Source organism: Strix aluco, chromosome 3 (assembly GCF_031877795.1).
Source record: "Strix aluco isolate bStrAlu1 chromosome 3, bStrAlu1.hap1, whole genome shotgun sequence".
NCBI classification, from domain to species: domain Eukaryota; kingdom Metazoa; phylum Chordata; class Aves; order Strigiformes; family Strigidae; genus Strix; species Strix aluco.
This window is the reverse complement of record NC_133933.1, coordinates 124,884,696-124,899,851: the sequence shown is the minus strand read 5'-3', so window position 1 is coordinate 124,899,851 and position 15,156 is coordinate 124,884,696. Positions and strand designations below refer to the sequence as shown.

Below are 15,156 nucleotides of genomic sequence, written 5' to 3'. Positions count from 1 at the left end.
CTCGGCTCATGGCCGCGGCCGCGATGTGCGGCCCGGCAACTGCCTGGCTGCGGGCAGAGAGTGGAGGGCAGCCCGGGTGCGCTGCGCCGGGTCCGGGTCGGCTGCCTCTCGTCGGTAACTCCCCGCTGTGCTGTGCCGTGCCGTGCCGTGCCGTGCCAAGCCCTGCGGCCTTCTGCCGGGCTTCTTGTGGTGCTTGGCACCAGGCCGTGAACCCCTCACCTGAATGGCTCCCACTCCTTCCAGCTTTATAACTCAAATACAGCCTCGTTGCTCAGGACTTAACAATAAATGCTCTAAGCCGATGTCTCCATGACAGGCTGTTCACTGCCTGATAAGCCTGATAGCTTTAATTGCAATATGAAGGTCATTCCCAATACCCTCATGTAAAGTAAACCCTTCTAGGTTACATAGCAATAAAGCTACAAGGTTTATCCAGAGTTAGTTTACTAAGTTCTATTTACAAGATTTCATAAATTATCATGTAATACTGAAACTAAAATCTGATGTATGTATGTTAGGCTAATGGTTGGACTAGATGATCTTCAAGGTCTTTTCCAACCTAGATGATTCTGTGATACGGCTGCACTCTAGTGATAAGAAAATACTACTTTTCTACTAATTATGATTTGAGCACAATGACACAAACAGAATTATCAGTCTGCAATTTTTGCCAGCACCTGGCAGCTGGCCACAACTGAAGTAAACAAGATGCCTACTGGCAATTCTCTGAAGATTTAATCAGCATCTAACTTTTCTTGTTGCTACTTATGCAGACAACCAGAGACGAGAGGTTAAGATTTATTCCCAAGCAGCACCCCAGTAGTGTTGCACTGACCAGAGGTCTAACAATAACCGTGTTAGTGCTGACCATTTAAAAGGAAAATAATTTTTGTTTTTGGTCAAGCTGGACTCAGAAACCACCCCCAAGATCTGCTGGTTATAGCAAGATTTATCTCATTTCTTAATGTTTTCACTGGGGACTGTTTCCTCAGTGAAAGGAAAATTAAATGCCAGGAAAAAAAGAAGCCAGAAATACTTACACTATAAAAATATAGCTGGACTTTTATGGCCTTTCTGAGAAAGGTGACCATTTTCCTCCTGGTCTATTTTGCTGCTCTCTTGTTTTTAGGATTTTTATTTTGTTATTTTGTTTATCTGAGGCCTAGCATTACTTCTGCTGAAACTCTGAATTCCATAAGGAGGAAGACCTGGTTTCAAATATAAAAGGGAAGGGGAATGAACATTTATACATCTATTTCTTTTTACAGAAGAGAAGGAAAATGAATCAGCTGCAGGCTTTGCTAAATGACAGTCTTACCAGAACAAAGCATGTGGAAAACGCAGCTATCATCGACATAATGGAAAGACAAGTCTGTGCATCAACCTTTGGCTTTAATGTAAGAGATCAAATAGTGTCCTAGGAAGTGACAGCAGAGGTAGAAACTCCAGGAATCTAGAGCACAAAGTAGCGATAGTGGCAGGGAGCACAGCGCTCTACTAAATACACTTGCTTCTTTCAACCTCAGAGACCGAGTTACAGGGGTACAGCCTAGCTGCTGCGCTGAGAGGCTGACTTGTGGGGATGATTGCTAATTTCACATCTGTGATCTTTGGAAGGAAGATGCCATTTAACTGGCATTTTCAAGGGGTCCTTTTTAACCACTTTGTGCTCAATGATTCTACCGGTAAAGCAAGATGTATGTAGGTGCATTCTCTGGCAGTGAGATCTGCTGGTGTGAAGTGACCCGTGCCCACACTATAACCCCAAGCAGAGTGGCTGTACCAGGGTGCCTATGGGGAGCAGTCCTGGGCCATTCTAATTTTGCAAATTGTGCCTCGGAATTGTTTGGGAAAGTGCTTGCTGGCCCAGGCCAAAACTCTACCTGTGCTGTTCTGACAGTACTGAGAACTCCTCCCTGGCACCTTAAATTTGCTGGTATAGATGTAGCTTATCTGTTTTCATTGTCCATCAGATGACAAACTGCAGAATAACAGCACTTCTGGTCATATTATATGGCAAAACTAATACGCACTCCCTGACACAATCCGTGGACTCTCTGGGAGTTCAAAAATGCTCCCCGCACCACAGTCATCCTAATGTCACTGGAAGGTACCATATCCTTTCCTAATCCCCATGATACCAGCTCACAAGTGCTTCCAGGCAGTTTTTCCAGGGGTACTTATTGCTACCCTTGGCATGCTCAGAAGAATGTGTTCAGAAGATGAAGCTCTTGTTAAGATAGCCCCATCCCTGGGGACAGATTCTCAGCAGACGGAGTCATCAGGTAATAGTGACATTGTCTTTTATATGTAAATGATCTTTAATATAAAGTACAGCTTTTAGAGATGCCAGCCTGCTGGCTCTTCGGCAAGGCAGATTACATGCTGAGGTCCAGAGTAAAGTCCTCAGCCGGTGTAAATTATCACCAGCTCCACTGACTTGAAAGAATTCCAGACCAGAAGGGATCATTGGATCATCTCAGCCAACCAGCTGAATACAAATCTGCCAAACCAGTGACCCAATTACACATGCACTGAGCCCAAGAGCTCACTGACATGAATAGATTTGTGACCTGTGTAGACTGCTCCACTGAGGTGTGATGATCTGGTCTGGACTTGCTAAAAGTTGTACTTCCCCGTTGAAGACTAAGAATATTTGAAATTGGCATCCTTTGGTGGGCTCTGCTGAAGCTCAGGGAAGGCTGCATCCTACCTATATTGCCTTTCACAGAAGCATCTGGTCGCCACAGGGCGCACTGGCTACCTAGGGAAGTGTCACTGAGTAATGGGACTACACAGATAGTAATCACAGACTAAGCAGATTGTTTCAAATGAGGCGTTGAAAATATAGTGGACTGTACAGAAACTTGGTCTAGTTTCAAATCCAGGCAGATTGTTTTTTCTTTATTTTACATAATAATTTTAAGTGAACTATCAAAGACAGTGGGAGGGTGGAAAGCTGTTCATTATTGCAAAGAGGTGCATTTTTGGTCCATAACACTGTGTTTTGTTAACATAGGTGCCACCAGAGAATGCTTTAAACCTTATTTATGCTTTCTACAAGAACTTATTACAAGTTAGAAGGGGAAGACTACCTCAAGGAGAAGTACTATAAATGTGTCCATGGGATGAGCATTCCATCTATGTTCAAAATGTACGTTGACAGGAGCTGTGGCCATCCTGAGAAATCTGGAGACTTCCTACTTCCTTCCCTCCCTGCCTGGTTGCGTGAATACCGTAACACAAGCAGAAAACCTTCACATGCTTCTTTCTTTCTTTCTTTCTTTCTTTCTTTCTTTCTTTCTTTCTTTCTTTCTTTCTTTCTTTCTTTCTTTCTTTCTTTCTTTCTTTCTTTCTTTCTTTCTTTCTTTCTTTCTTTCTTTCTTTCTTTCTTTCTTTCTTTCTTTCTTTCTCTTTCCTTTCTTTCTTTCTTTCTTTCTTCCTTCCTTCCTTCCTTCCTTCCTTCCTTCCTTCCTTTCTTCCTTTCTTCCTTTCTTCCTTCCTTTCTTCCTTTCTTCCTTTCTTCCTTTCTTTTTCTTTCTTCCTTTCTCTTTCTTCCTTTCTCTTTCTTCCTTTCTCCTTCCTTCCTTCCTTCCTTCCTTCCTTCCTTCCTTCCTTCCTTCCTTCCTTCCTTCCTTCCTTCCTTCCTTCTTTCCTTCCTTCTTTCTTTCCTTCTTTCATTCTTTCCTTCTCTCCATATCACCTTCCCAGCAGGTGTGGAATGAAATTGGTGCAGAATACAAAAAAGTGTTGGGTGTACAATAGAAGTTTAACGGGTAACACCATTCATTTCCCTAACACCAGCTGCAGGGCTTGTCATGTTCTCCGTTCAATCAGTTCATTCCTCTGAGCTGAGAAAAAACTATCACTTCATTTTTTTGCTGGGTTGGTTTCTTGCCTTATTAATTAATTAATCAGGTAGTAGGAGAAGGTAGCAGGAGCAGGTAGCTGGGTGGGGGGAGAGGACAGACATGGGTGAGCAGGACCTTGTTTGACAGCTTACTTGCCTTGTGGGACTCTGGCCTCAGTAATTCACCTATGAAATTCAGAAACAGAGACAGAGGACACAGCTGCATGCAGCCATGCTCAGGATGGCAGAATTTTGTTACTACTGCCAAGCCACACAATCTGAAGTAAAGCAACCAACTGATTGTTACTGGGGTCTTCTTAATTCTTCCCCTCCCCAGTAAATCCATCCTGAGCTAAGCAACTCACAGAACAGGCTGATCAGCTTTTAAATTTGGATCCTGTTTCAGAAAAATGCAGTACTTGCAATGTCTTTTTCCATTCCTTATTACAAATGAGTGAGGCAGAGTTTGGGAGGCAGGGTTCATAAAACACTGGGCAAGCTATCATGTTTTATTTGCATTTATCAATGCTTTTGCATGTGACGCTGAGCACTAGGATAACACCTCTTCAAAATGCTGTGCAATAATATATTAATCAATGGAAGTGAGAATAGGCAATATAATAAAGCATTTGACTGACTTGCTTTAATAGTCAGCAGTCTTCAGAACATGCACTGTCACTGTCTGCATCCTGGCTTAGACTTTGAGACAGTATTTGCCTTTTCTTCCCAAAGAAAACAGGTAGATTGGCGAAGAAAATGCCTGTAATTGGCCCAAATTGTAAGGCAATATGTATACCTCTATTTTTTCAGAACCTTGTAACTTTATACCAATTTTCCATCTTATCTAGGCAGATGGAGGCTTAATAGTTGTGAAGACAAAGGCTTTCATCTTGGTTGCTACTTAGAGAGTGGGCATGTATCCCAGTGTGTGTATGGAAGCTGTGGAGACACTAGGTAAGAGAAATGCCTGTATCTGTGTGCCTGCCTGCTGGCATCTCATTGATTAGTTCCACCTTGCAAACACCTTCAAAAATTAATCTGATGAACTACCAAATCCTGAAAACCTGTGAAACTGAATACAGACATGGTTATTGCTCCACGGCTAAACCCTCTCCTGACATCTTATCCCACTGTGCTAGGTACACATGCGCCAAAGCTCTATGGGTGTGAACAGGTTGCAGAACTCTCTCTTTCCTTGGCTGTTCTGGCACGCATTTTCTATTAGTTACCCTTTCACAAAATGAGACCTGACAGTCACATTTTCTTGACCTCGTATGCCTAATACTGAGGTCTTAAGCAAACTTTTGTAGAGCATCAGCTTTGATACTCTCTTTCACAGTCCACTTCTTCAATGACACATGAACTCTCTAAGAGTTTCAGACTTTCTCTAGAAAGCCTAATCTCTAGAAAAAAGCTGGAGTCTCTTTTCCTACATGTGGATCTTGAGACATGTGAAGCCAGTTTCCTTGTCTCACAGTAACAAAGGTGTGTCTTCTCTATCAAAAGTGCCCATTTCCTTCCCTCTCCTGCTCAGGTTTTGGTTGTGTGAGTTCCTCTCTCTTGGGCTCAGTGTTTTAAAGACTTAGTGATAACATCTCTTTGTTCCCCATTAGGGAATATTGCAAAACCCAGCCCTTTGCAGACCAGCTGCAGAATCCTGATTTCCCTTTGTGTGAGGTCCTGGCGAGGATTAGCCACTCTTCATTGTCCTTGGTCCAGGAGATAAATAACAGTTACACATCTTATTGACATAATATATGGCTGACTCCATATCAAGGATACAATCATTTTATTGCATCATCCAAATGGATAAAACACACAAGAGGAGATTCCCAGAATAGCCTTGATTTTCATGGGGTAATTCTAAGGAATTTCAAGGGTATTTCTAAGGAATATTTTGTAGAGCAGTAAGAATCAGTCTATGGATATGCCCATCTCCTTTGACTGAAAATGAATGAAATTGTAGACCCACTGTGCTCTTAGCTTTTGTTCCTTATTTAGATGCCTAAAAGTAAGTGGAATGCAATTTGTGTTTTAGGGCATAAACTGTTTCAGCTGGAATGAGCTATAAGACTCTCAGTAACAAATTTTTCATCAGACCTTTTTCAAAAGGCTTCTACAATTCAAAGAACTAGCTTAAGGACAGGATTTTTAGAGGCTATAAAGCAGGTTTTAAAACAAACTTGCCTGCTGGACCCTCAGAAGCCTGGTTCTTGGCTGGTGGGTCTGTGCTTGGTGCCAGGCTGGCAGCGACTGGCCTCCACTGCAGCCTCTCCAGTTCACACTTCACTTTGTTTAACCAAAATGCATCTGACTCCAGACAGACCAGGAGAAGAGGGAAGTGGATTGCCTGTGTTTTTTGGATCTTTCCTGTGTTCATTCAGCCTCAGCTACCAGAGCAACCTCAGGCTGCTTTATGTTATGTTCTGCTTTCTATTGTTCTTGGCCATTGTTTTTGTCAGCGTCTCCTAGCAGGTTGAGCACAAAACCACTATACCAGCACTGCACTGCCTAGAGAGCCTTGACCTTCTTGTGCTCCAGACATGATTCTGCCTCATCCCTGTCATATTTAGCAGCTGTGATGGATCCGTTAGAGATTAGGTATAGGTCTTTGTCACCGACATGTATGGCCAGCACATTAACTTCAAATTATATGAATTTTGGGGGACATTTATATGTTGGGTTATGAACTGAGGAACAGAGAGATTTCCCATCCTGGTAACATTTGGCATAAGGTAAGGACAAACAGCTTCAAGCAGTAACCTCAAGGACGTCCACTGGATTAAGTCTACTGAGAGCATCAATAGGAGTTTTTAATCACTGGGTCAGAATGGGTATGAATTACTACCAAACCAGAATGGTCCTTCCAGGTATGGAGTGTTTTCAAAGGACTGTTTCCATCTAGAGTGGCATTAATGAGACTCACTTAATCTAAGAACTGGGCCTTATATTTTAAGCTAACTTCAGACTAGCTCTGTCCTAGTCATTTTCTCCAGTACTACAAATAGCACTCATGCAGATCCAAAAGGTGTCATTGTGTTATTTATATTTAGCCCCACATCTGTTCAGCTGGCTCAGTAATACATTCAGGAGCCATACCACAGTTGATTCTAGCTTCTTTGCTGCCATGGGAGGAAGGCAGAAAGAGTAAAGTTGGGAGACTGCAAAAAATGCTAATACTTGCAAAATCCTCTAACAGTTTGCACACAAGTTATTTGGTCTTGCAGATAGTCACATTGTCCATAACTGGCCACTGTTCCTGAGTAAAGTCTAAGGTCTAAGTGTTACCAGGGCCAGATCTGCAGTGGTTTTGACAATGTGTATTTTCTGGGGTTTATGCTTGCTGTTCTGGATAATTTCTTTGTAAAAAAGAAAACAAAGTAGCTTTGCTTCAAATGTTATGGGAGACTTCTGAAAATGATTTAAAGTGTTCACTGTTTATTCTTTAAAAAGGGTAATACCTCATGAATGTAGCTATTAGTATTTTTAATTTTCAGCTAGAAATACAGTTGTCTTCTTTCAAGTACAGTAAAGTCTGAGGCGGATTTGAACTTGAAAAAAAGCATCTTAAAGTAATTCTGTATATGATTTTTATAATTGTTGACTTTTTTCTCCCTTGTGTTATTATAGCGGACTACTTTAGAGAGAAAGGTAGCTGAATCAGCAGAAAACTTGAACTTCATCAACCTCAGAAGGACTGCTCACAAGGAAATAAAGTCTAGAATTTTGAAGAATTATCCAGTTTAAACCAGAAACTACTGCTTTACAACATTCCAGCTGCTGAGTTTCCTTCTGTTTTTTCAAGAACACTTGAGGGCTCACTGCTCGTAAGAGGACTACCCTATGCTTCTATCATCTAAGTTTCTGAGATGAATTGAAAGTAATGTCTTCAAGATTTGGTTTAAGATGTTCTGCTTAATGCTTGTAACGTTGTCTTTTAGCCTGTTTCCAGGTAAGAAAATTATTAATCTCCCTAAACAAAGAAACTTCTCTCATAACATTAAAGTGTAGCATCACAGACCCAAGGGATGAAGGAAATTGTTACATTGACAGATTTCAGATTCTCCTGTACATCTTTCAATATTACAAATAAAACACATTTTTAACATGTCAATTTGCATTGTAAGTGATCGCTGTAGAAAGTTATTTTAGACTGTGGTGGATTGCAAAGTTCTGGGAGGAGGGACAACATCACCACCAGGCTTGAATCAGACTGTGTGTACTATAAGACATCAAAGAATCCACATTTGAGTGGAGCCGTTACTGTAGAGGGGACAGCAGAGGCTCTGCCTTGTCACCAGTTGAAGAGCCGTCTCCAGAAGACCAGGCTCCAGGATCTTTTCATCTGAAGAAACAAATAAATTACTAGCTCTTGGAGTCACATGAGAACAAAAGAATTTTTAGCTAGATTTGATTCTAAATTAGTTTAGTTTCCAAGAAGAGTTTAAAAGCCTGAATCAAAAAATCTCAAAATCCACAGGATGAAAATCCACAGAAGAATTGCACACATGGACAGACGTATGATCTATCATTTTTAAATATACTGGAGTGTCAGTTTTATTCCCTTAGGACACAGAGAAAGGCATGATCTGATCCTTCTTCTGGGGGAAACAGCAAAGCTCAGGGAAGAGCTGTGATCAGGCAGCTAAAACATCAGGTGGAAATGCACGGAGCTGAAAGACATGACCCAGTAAACTTTGAACACTGCAGTCTTACAGGAACAAGAGCACTATAAAACCTCCTCAGGTGGATATATAGCACAAGGATTGTCACAGCTCACGTGCCCTTAATGCAATTTAAGTAAATCCGGTCTGCATTACTCAGAGTTCAGAAATCAAACCATCAGTTCAGTGTTCTGCCTGGGAACACACAAATAACGCACACATCCAGCGACCGGCACAGCCAAAGCATTGCACCAAACCTCCCTGCGTTACGGGGGGAGCGGCACATCTCCACCTCAGTGCCAAAGGCGAAAGTAGATTTCTGCCTCAACCCGTGGAATAAACCAGGTGCGTGGGTAGAAACACTGTTGAGATGTTCTAATATTTCTGACTCTGCTCGCGTCTGTCTCTCTGAAGTAAAACACAATCTCGTCCTGTTCCACCCCTTGACTTGCTGGGGAATGGCTGACAGCAAGGGCAGAGCTGGGAAAGGAGGAACTGGGGTCAGACTCTGCTCCCGAGGACAGCCCGGGTGCATTCCTGGTGTGGAGAACGCCCTCCCTTCTTTACAGGAAAAAGGTGAGTCACAAACTGTGCTCGGGAACCGCGTAACTTCTTTAAATCGTTGTTTTGGGCCACTGCTGGCAGATCTGACAGTTTGAAGTTGTTGCATTTGGTTGGAAACTTGGTTTTCAGTTCCTGCCATTTTCTGTGCATTTGTAAGCAACATAGGCAGTCAGATCCTCACTATATATATATATATATTATTTTTAATCTTTGTGGGTCTGTTCTAGCAACAAATACAAGCATTTATAAAAATGCAGGTTAGTGGACTGTGTTAGAAGAAGGACAAAAGCTTCTTTCACATCTTATTTTTAATTGACTCAGTTCGGACACAGTTAAGAGAGCAGAAGCATCTGTTGTGGGGTGGTATCTGGTGGGCTTCTCATTAAATTTTTGTGCTAATACATACAGATTTTGTGGGACTGGATTAAATAGTTCTGCTGAAAACAACAAATAGCCAGCCTCTGAAAGAAAAGCCCTTAAGTTACACTTTATATGAATAATTGAAAGTGTTTGTTCACGGTAAAATAGCCATAGAGCACCACCCCGTGGGGATTTACATTCCTGGGGTTTCAAGGTGTTTAACATTCCACATTTGCAGTCTTACAACAAATATTAAAGTATGTACTTACCTTTTTGTGTGCAGATACCATAATGCAAGAGATTTTTACCGAGGGTGTGGTGGTCTGTCACACAAAGCTGTTTACCTGAAGAGGCTCTGGCTTGCAGCCCACCCTGCGCACGTCCTTGGGCGGCAGCCATATACTGTATTCAGTATAGTACCAGCTCTCGGGAAGTAATACAGTTGTTCCCGTTGTGATTCTCTCTTCTTCTCATCTCCTTCCACCCAGCACCCAGGGGGCAGAGGGAAGACTGCTCCAGATTTGATTTTGCCAGGCGGGAGGAGGCTTGGCATCTCAGCCCATCTCAACAACCGCTGGTGCCAAAACTGAGGAACCCAGGAACTGTGTCTGAGGAGTTACTTGAAAGACTCCTGCAACAGCAGGACCCTCCACCAGAGCACATCGGGCACACAGGAATCACCTGCTGAGGCAAGGGAAATAAATAGGAATTTTAAAAATCATTTGTTACCTTTTGTACGTACTAACCCACTGCTGTGCCTTTGTGTATCTTCAAGTTGTCGTCTGTGGGCTGAATCGTAAGACAGCACTTAGGTGATGTTAGATGTGTCAAATTAAGGCTCTTTCTGCTGAGAGTTTTAAAATCCCATGTATGTCTACTATTTTAAGGGTCTGTGTCCTTTAGTCAGTTGAGCACTGGGGCCCTAATCATGCAGGAAGTCCACAGCAAAGGATTTTATTTTCATTGCATGCTACTTTTTACCGTGGGAGGCTTTATGCAGGGTTAAGTCCTGTGACTTGATGCAAGGTGATCTTCATGGTTTGTGAAATGGCTTTTGCAACAGTATGTTGTATCCCATTATTAATATATTTCATTGCATTATAACTCAGCTTTCTCTGGCAGCTCTCCCCTCTTCTGCCTTCGAACTGTGTCACAATTTGCATTGTCCATCTGCAGAGTGGAGTGTGGAGCTGTGGTTGCTGATTACTGAGATTTTCCAGCTGTGCATAAGTGTGCCTGCATTCATGCCGGGTTTTTTGGTTTTCCAGAGAAAATGTTGGCAGCCTATTTTGATTGCCCAGGAGGCCCAGAAAATCTCTATGTGAAAGAAGTGGAGAAACCACATCCAGGAGAAGGAGAAGTTCTTGTGAAGGTCTCTGCCAGTGCTCTTAATAGGGCTGATTTACTCCAGGTATATATATATATGTGAAGCAGATTTATGCATGAGACAACTATATCAAATTTTCAAGCCCCTACCTGAAGTCTTGACAAATCTGAAGAGTTAAAAGAGCTTGGACCTGGTGAGCATTGGGATGGGAGAGTTCACAGGGCTGAAAGAGATATCTGTTGATTCAGCAGATAAATGTTTTTACCTGGGTCACTGCAATGTTGGGGTGGCAAAAAAAGGCAGCTGCCTTTCAAGAAAAGATGTAAAACTGGAGCTCCAGTCTTTCTAGATGCTTAGACCATTCTCTGGGCATTTGATATGAACATGAAATGCTCTACTGGCTCAGTTCCAGCGTGGGGAAATCACATTCAGATTGTTAAATCTGAGCTGCTTTAATTTGAGCTGAAAGCCACGCTCTGCAACTGGGGACCATAATACCTCCCCAGCATGGATTGGCATAGACAAAGGGGACTCGCAAGAACCTATTTGCACACAGAGTTTTAAGAATAAAACATACTTTGGAAACAAGACGTGTTGCTAGAGGATAGAAGATCCTCAAATTACTGGAACATTTGCACAGTGCAAAATCACGGTTAAATAAATAGGAATTCAGGTTGGAGGCATGTGAGTAAAATATCACAGGTCATTACACTCATTGATGTCTGGCTTTTCCTTCCTTGCCCTCTCTTTTCTTTTGTTTTAGAGGAGAGGGAAGTACCCTCCCCCCAAAGGAGCAAGTGATATTTTAGGCTTAGAAGCAGCTGGAAGTGTGGCTGGGCTCGGACCTGGCTGCAAGGGCCGGTGGAAGACTGGTGATGCAGTGATGGCTCTGCTCTCCGGAGGTGGCCAGGCAGAATACGTTACAGTACCTGAAGGCTACCTGATGCCAATTCCCCATGATATGACTTTTATTCAGGCTGCAGCCATTCCCGAAGCCTGGTTAACAGCCTTTCAGCTGCTGCATTTTGTAGGTGAGAAGTGTATTTGCAAATCTGTCCCACCAAAACAGCTCGTCTTCCTTTCTGTTATGAAATCCTCTTTGTTGCCTCCATCTGAATGCTGTTTGCCTTTGAAGAACTCTGTCGCTCCATTCACACGGGTCAGAGTCCAGTATGCCAGACCCACATCCTGAAACCTTGACCACATCTCCCCAGTCACAACTTACTCTGCTGATTGCATATTTACAAGGAAGGATATGGAAAGATGGTCAGTTTTTCTTTTTGTCTGTATTTCTCAGATTGAATGGCAATTTCCATTAAGCCTAAACCCTGAAATAACTTACATGTTCTCCAAACAACTGAAAATGCATCCTACTTCTAAAGATTTGACTTCACTGCAAGCATGACCATATCATGTACTTTCTCACTAATTGCCTGTGGATCTACAGTAGACAACATCTTGTACCTTGTTTCACAGAGACATTAGTTGTAGGTAAAATCTGCTCTGAGCTGATTTAAAACAGATGTAAGCACACACTCTTCATTTTGAAAACGTGCTACAGAGGCACTAACAGGAACACTTGCCAGGGTTTTGCTCAGTTGACAAATATCCTTCTTCTATTCTTCAAATATCCTGTTTTCAGCAGTAGCACCTAGAAGCTCCACTAAAGAACAGGAGTTACAAACAAGTAACTTTCCTGACTACCCAAAATGCAGACTCGCTTCGAGCAGTTTTGCGTCCTGGAGGCCTGTGGTCAAATAGGACCACGTACTCGGTGCCTCACTTCCAGCAGCAATCAGTGGAACACAAACAAATGCGTTAGGGCAACCGGTAGGTAGTAAAATGAAAGTTAGAACTGGTCTGCCTTTCTACCCAGCACTTCGGGGTAACTCAACTTTGTTGTTGAGTGATGTGATTTCTCAGTATTAACATCCTCTGAGTCTGTTTTCTGTCGGTGGCAGTGGACAGTTCTGGTATAAAAAGGCTGACTGCACTCACCTAGACAGCTTGTTCACAGATGCCCAGAACTGGACAAGGCCAAGCTAAAGCCATTCCACTGAAGTCAGTAAAATGGAGTCCTGTCGGTACACTGCGAGTTGTGTTAGTGCTGGCTTTGTTTCTTTTATGAAGGATACGAAGATGTAAACAAATCCCACTCAAGGGCATCTCTTTCAGCTTCCTCTTCAGTGTTTTCCACCTGATCATGTTTTAATCCAAAGGTGAAGCCAAAAAGGTGAACTTTCCCCTTACGTCCTCCTTCAGGTAAAGTACAGAAGGGCGAGAGAGTGTTGATCCACGCTGGAGCTAGCGGAGTTGGCATGGCAGCCATTCAGTTGGTAAGACTGGCAAAAGCTATTCCCATCGTGACAGCAGGAACTCAAGAGAAACTGAAAGCAACAGCAAACACTGGAGCAGCTGCGGGGTTCAACTACAAGAATGAAGATTTTAGTGAAAAGGTCTTGACATTCACCCAAGGTAAGAACCTCTATGTGAAAGACATGGTTACAGCTGAGGAGGAGTGCGTACCTCCTAACGTAAGTGCGCATACACTCCATTCCAACTGTCACCTCAGTCGGTGAAGGAGCAGACAGTAATGACCCCATTAGTACAACCTAACATACTATTCAGCCCAAGAATGTATCTTTCTTTAGTGTAATTGTGCTCATTTCTGCATGGACTCTCTTTGGCTTTGTGTTCATTTGGGGCATAAATATTGTGCCTGTGCTATTGTTGCCTCCACAAGGAACTGTGGGACCTAATCCTCATACTTGTCTTTGTGTTTGGATATGGAAACAAAATTTAGTTGTCTGTTAGAAAAATTTAGCTTTTTTAAGCATTTGGGATGATTTATGACAAAGTCTGCATCTGGATATCTATGGTTCTTTTTTTTTGTGCCTGATTCTAGAATTTCTTACAAGTTGTGCCAGTTCCTAATTCCAGTAGGAAGATTTAAATAGGAATTGCAGGATTGATTCTGTACCTATAAAGAAGATTTTAGTTTTCCCTGAAATTCTCCTACCTTTAATGCAGCTCATTGCTGAAATCTTTTCTGTTTCTACTTGAGGTTCTGGAGTAGATATTATTTTAGATTGTGTTGGTGGCTCATACTGGGAGAAGAATCTCAACTGTCTGAGTACGGATGGCCGGTGGATTATTTATGGACTACTGAGTGGAGGTGAAGTACATGGAGATTTGTTTGCAAGGCTGCTTTCCAAGAGAGCGAGCATCCATACAAGTCTATTACGATCACGAGACAAGGAGGCAAGTAATGGCTATCAACAGTGTATACAGCTTGACCTTAAAATCGATGACAGTTTTGAGAGCTTTCTTTTGATATCAGTGTTAAAGCTGAATCTAACTCATTATTACCAAAAAAACACCACCATGAACTGTTACTACGTACTTTGGAAAACATTGCAAAATTAAGTTATAATATACCTTTTCTATTTTTATCAAATCCCTCCCTTTTACAACTACTGAATCAGAGGAATGATACCCAAGACTTCTTAACATACTTCATGAATACCATAATCTAAAGATTTGGCCTAAGGAAAAACAAAGCTCAAGTGATCAGGCAACTTGATCAAGTTGGGGCTGGAGGAGGGGGAAGGGAAAAACCTATATTAAATCATTTTTCAAAGTAGAGACTGAGGCTATTTGGATGCCCAGAAATTACCCTGTAAAAATCATGTGGAAAATTCTCAGATATTACAGTAAAAGACAGCAGTGCAGAGCCCTAAGATAGATTCTGTCCATGGTCTAATTGTTCTCAAGAATTTTATCAGTTTGAGTTTAAATGGCTCTGCACTGAGCTTACACCACTTGCTTGGAGAATTTAATTGAATTAAAATATAATTAATCTAAAAGTTTTCTTGTTTGTAATTTACCTGTGAGATGTTTACATGTCTGTCTCACTACGCAAATGTCAAGTCTCCCCGAGAACTGTGTACATTTTGTAGCTGTGCTTAAAGAGATACCTCTATGAACAAAAATGATTGGAAATATCTTCAAAGTGCTTTCATTTTTTTCTGTAGTATAAGGAACGGCTGGTGAAAGCTTTCACAGAAGATGTGCTGCCATATTTTTCTGGAGGAACCTCCCCTCATCTCCAACCAGTTGTTGACAGCATTTACCCTCTCCACGAGATTGCAGAGGCACACAGGCTCATGGAAGAAAACAAGAATATTGGCAAAATTGTCATCAAAATGCCTGCTTCATCTTAAAGAAAGGCCTACTGCTGTAGTTGTTTCGGGGACAAAATTGTTACGGGTGTTTGACAAGCAGAGATCTGCTTCAAATCTGTGATGATTTATTGTGGGAGGATGGCAAAAAGGAGGGGTAAAGCAACACCTTACAGGACGCACTTAATAAAAAGGTCCACATTGCAGCTG

General features: G+C 42.1%; 3 protein-coding genes across 3 annotated transcripts in view; 2 read left to right on the top strand and 1 right to left on the bottom strand.

Annotated features, from left to right (window-relative positions):
* FAM228B (family with sequence similarity 228 member B) overlaps positions 1-9,831 on the bottom strand; it is a 26,886-nt gene extending 17,055 nt beyond the window's left edge. Inside the window, exon 1 of the mRNA XM_074820175.1 lies at positions 9,708-9,831. Coding sequence (XP_074676276.1) covers positions 9,708-9,728 — 21 coding nt within the window. The 5' untranslated portion in view covers positions 9,729-9,831. The remainder of the gene's footprint in view (positions 1-9,707) is intronic.
* On the top strand, positions 1,281-7,509 carry PFN4 (profilin family member 4). Its single transcript, XM_074819451.1, is given in 4 exon segments — positions 1,281-1,397; positions 3,020-3,154; positions 4,699-4,804; positions 7,481-7,509. Coding segments are annotated over 4 exon segments (387 nt in total).
* On the top strand, positions 8,983-15,156 carry TP53I3 (tumor protein p53 inducible protein 3). The gene is made up of 7 exons (XM_074820168.1): positions 8,983-9,090; positions 9,927-10,127; positions 10,707-10,849; positions 11,529-11,796; positions 13,028-13,240; positions 13,830-14,026; positions 14,800-15,156. Exons 3-7 carry the CDS (start codon positions 10,712-10,714, stop codon positions 14,986-14,988), a joined length of 1,005 nt encoding a protein of 334 aa, XP_074676269.1. The 5' UTR covers positions 8,983-9,090; positions 9,927-10,127; positions 10,707-10,711; the 3' UTR covers positions 14,989-15,156.

What these genes read in the sequence shown, in the direction of transcription:
- TP53I3 (XM_074820168.1), top strand. Translation starts at nt 10,712, where the DNA reads ATGTTGGCAGCCTATTTTGATTGCCCAGGAGGCCCAGAAAATCTCTAT. An exon ending in TCAGCTGCTGCATTTTGTAG is followed by an intron (nt 11,797 to 13,027) that starts GTGAGAAGTGTA and finishes GTCCTCCTTCAG; the next exon opens with GTAAAGTACAGAAGGGCGAG. An exon ending in TACGATCACGAGACAAGGAG is followed by an intron (nt 14,027 to 14,799) that starts GCAAGTAATGGC and finishes TTTTTTCTGTAG; the next exon opens with TATAAGGAACGGCTGGTGAA.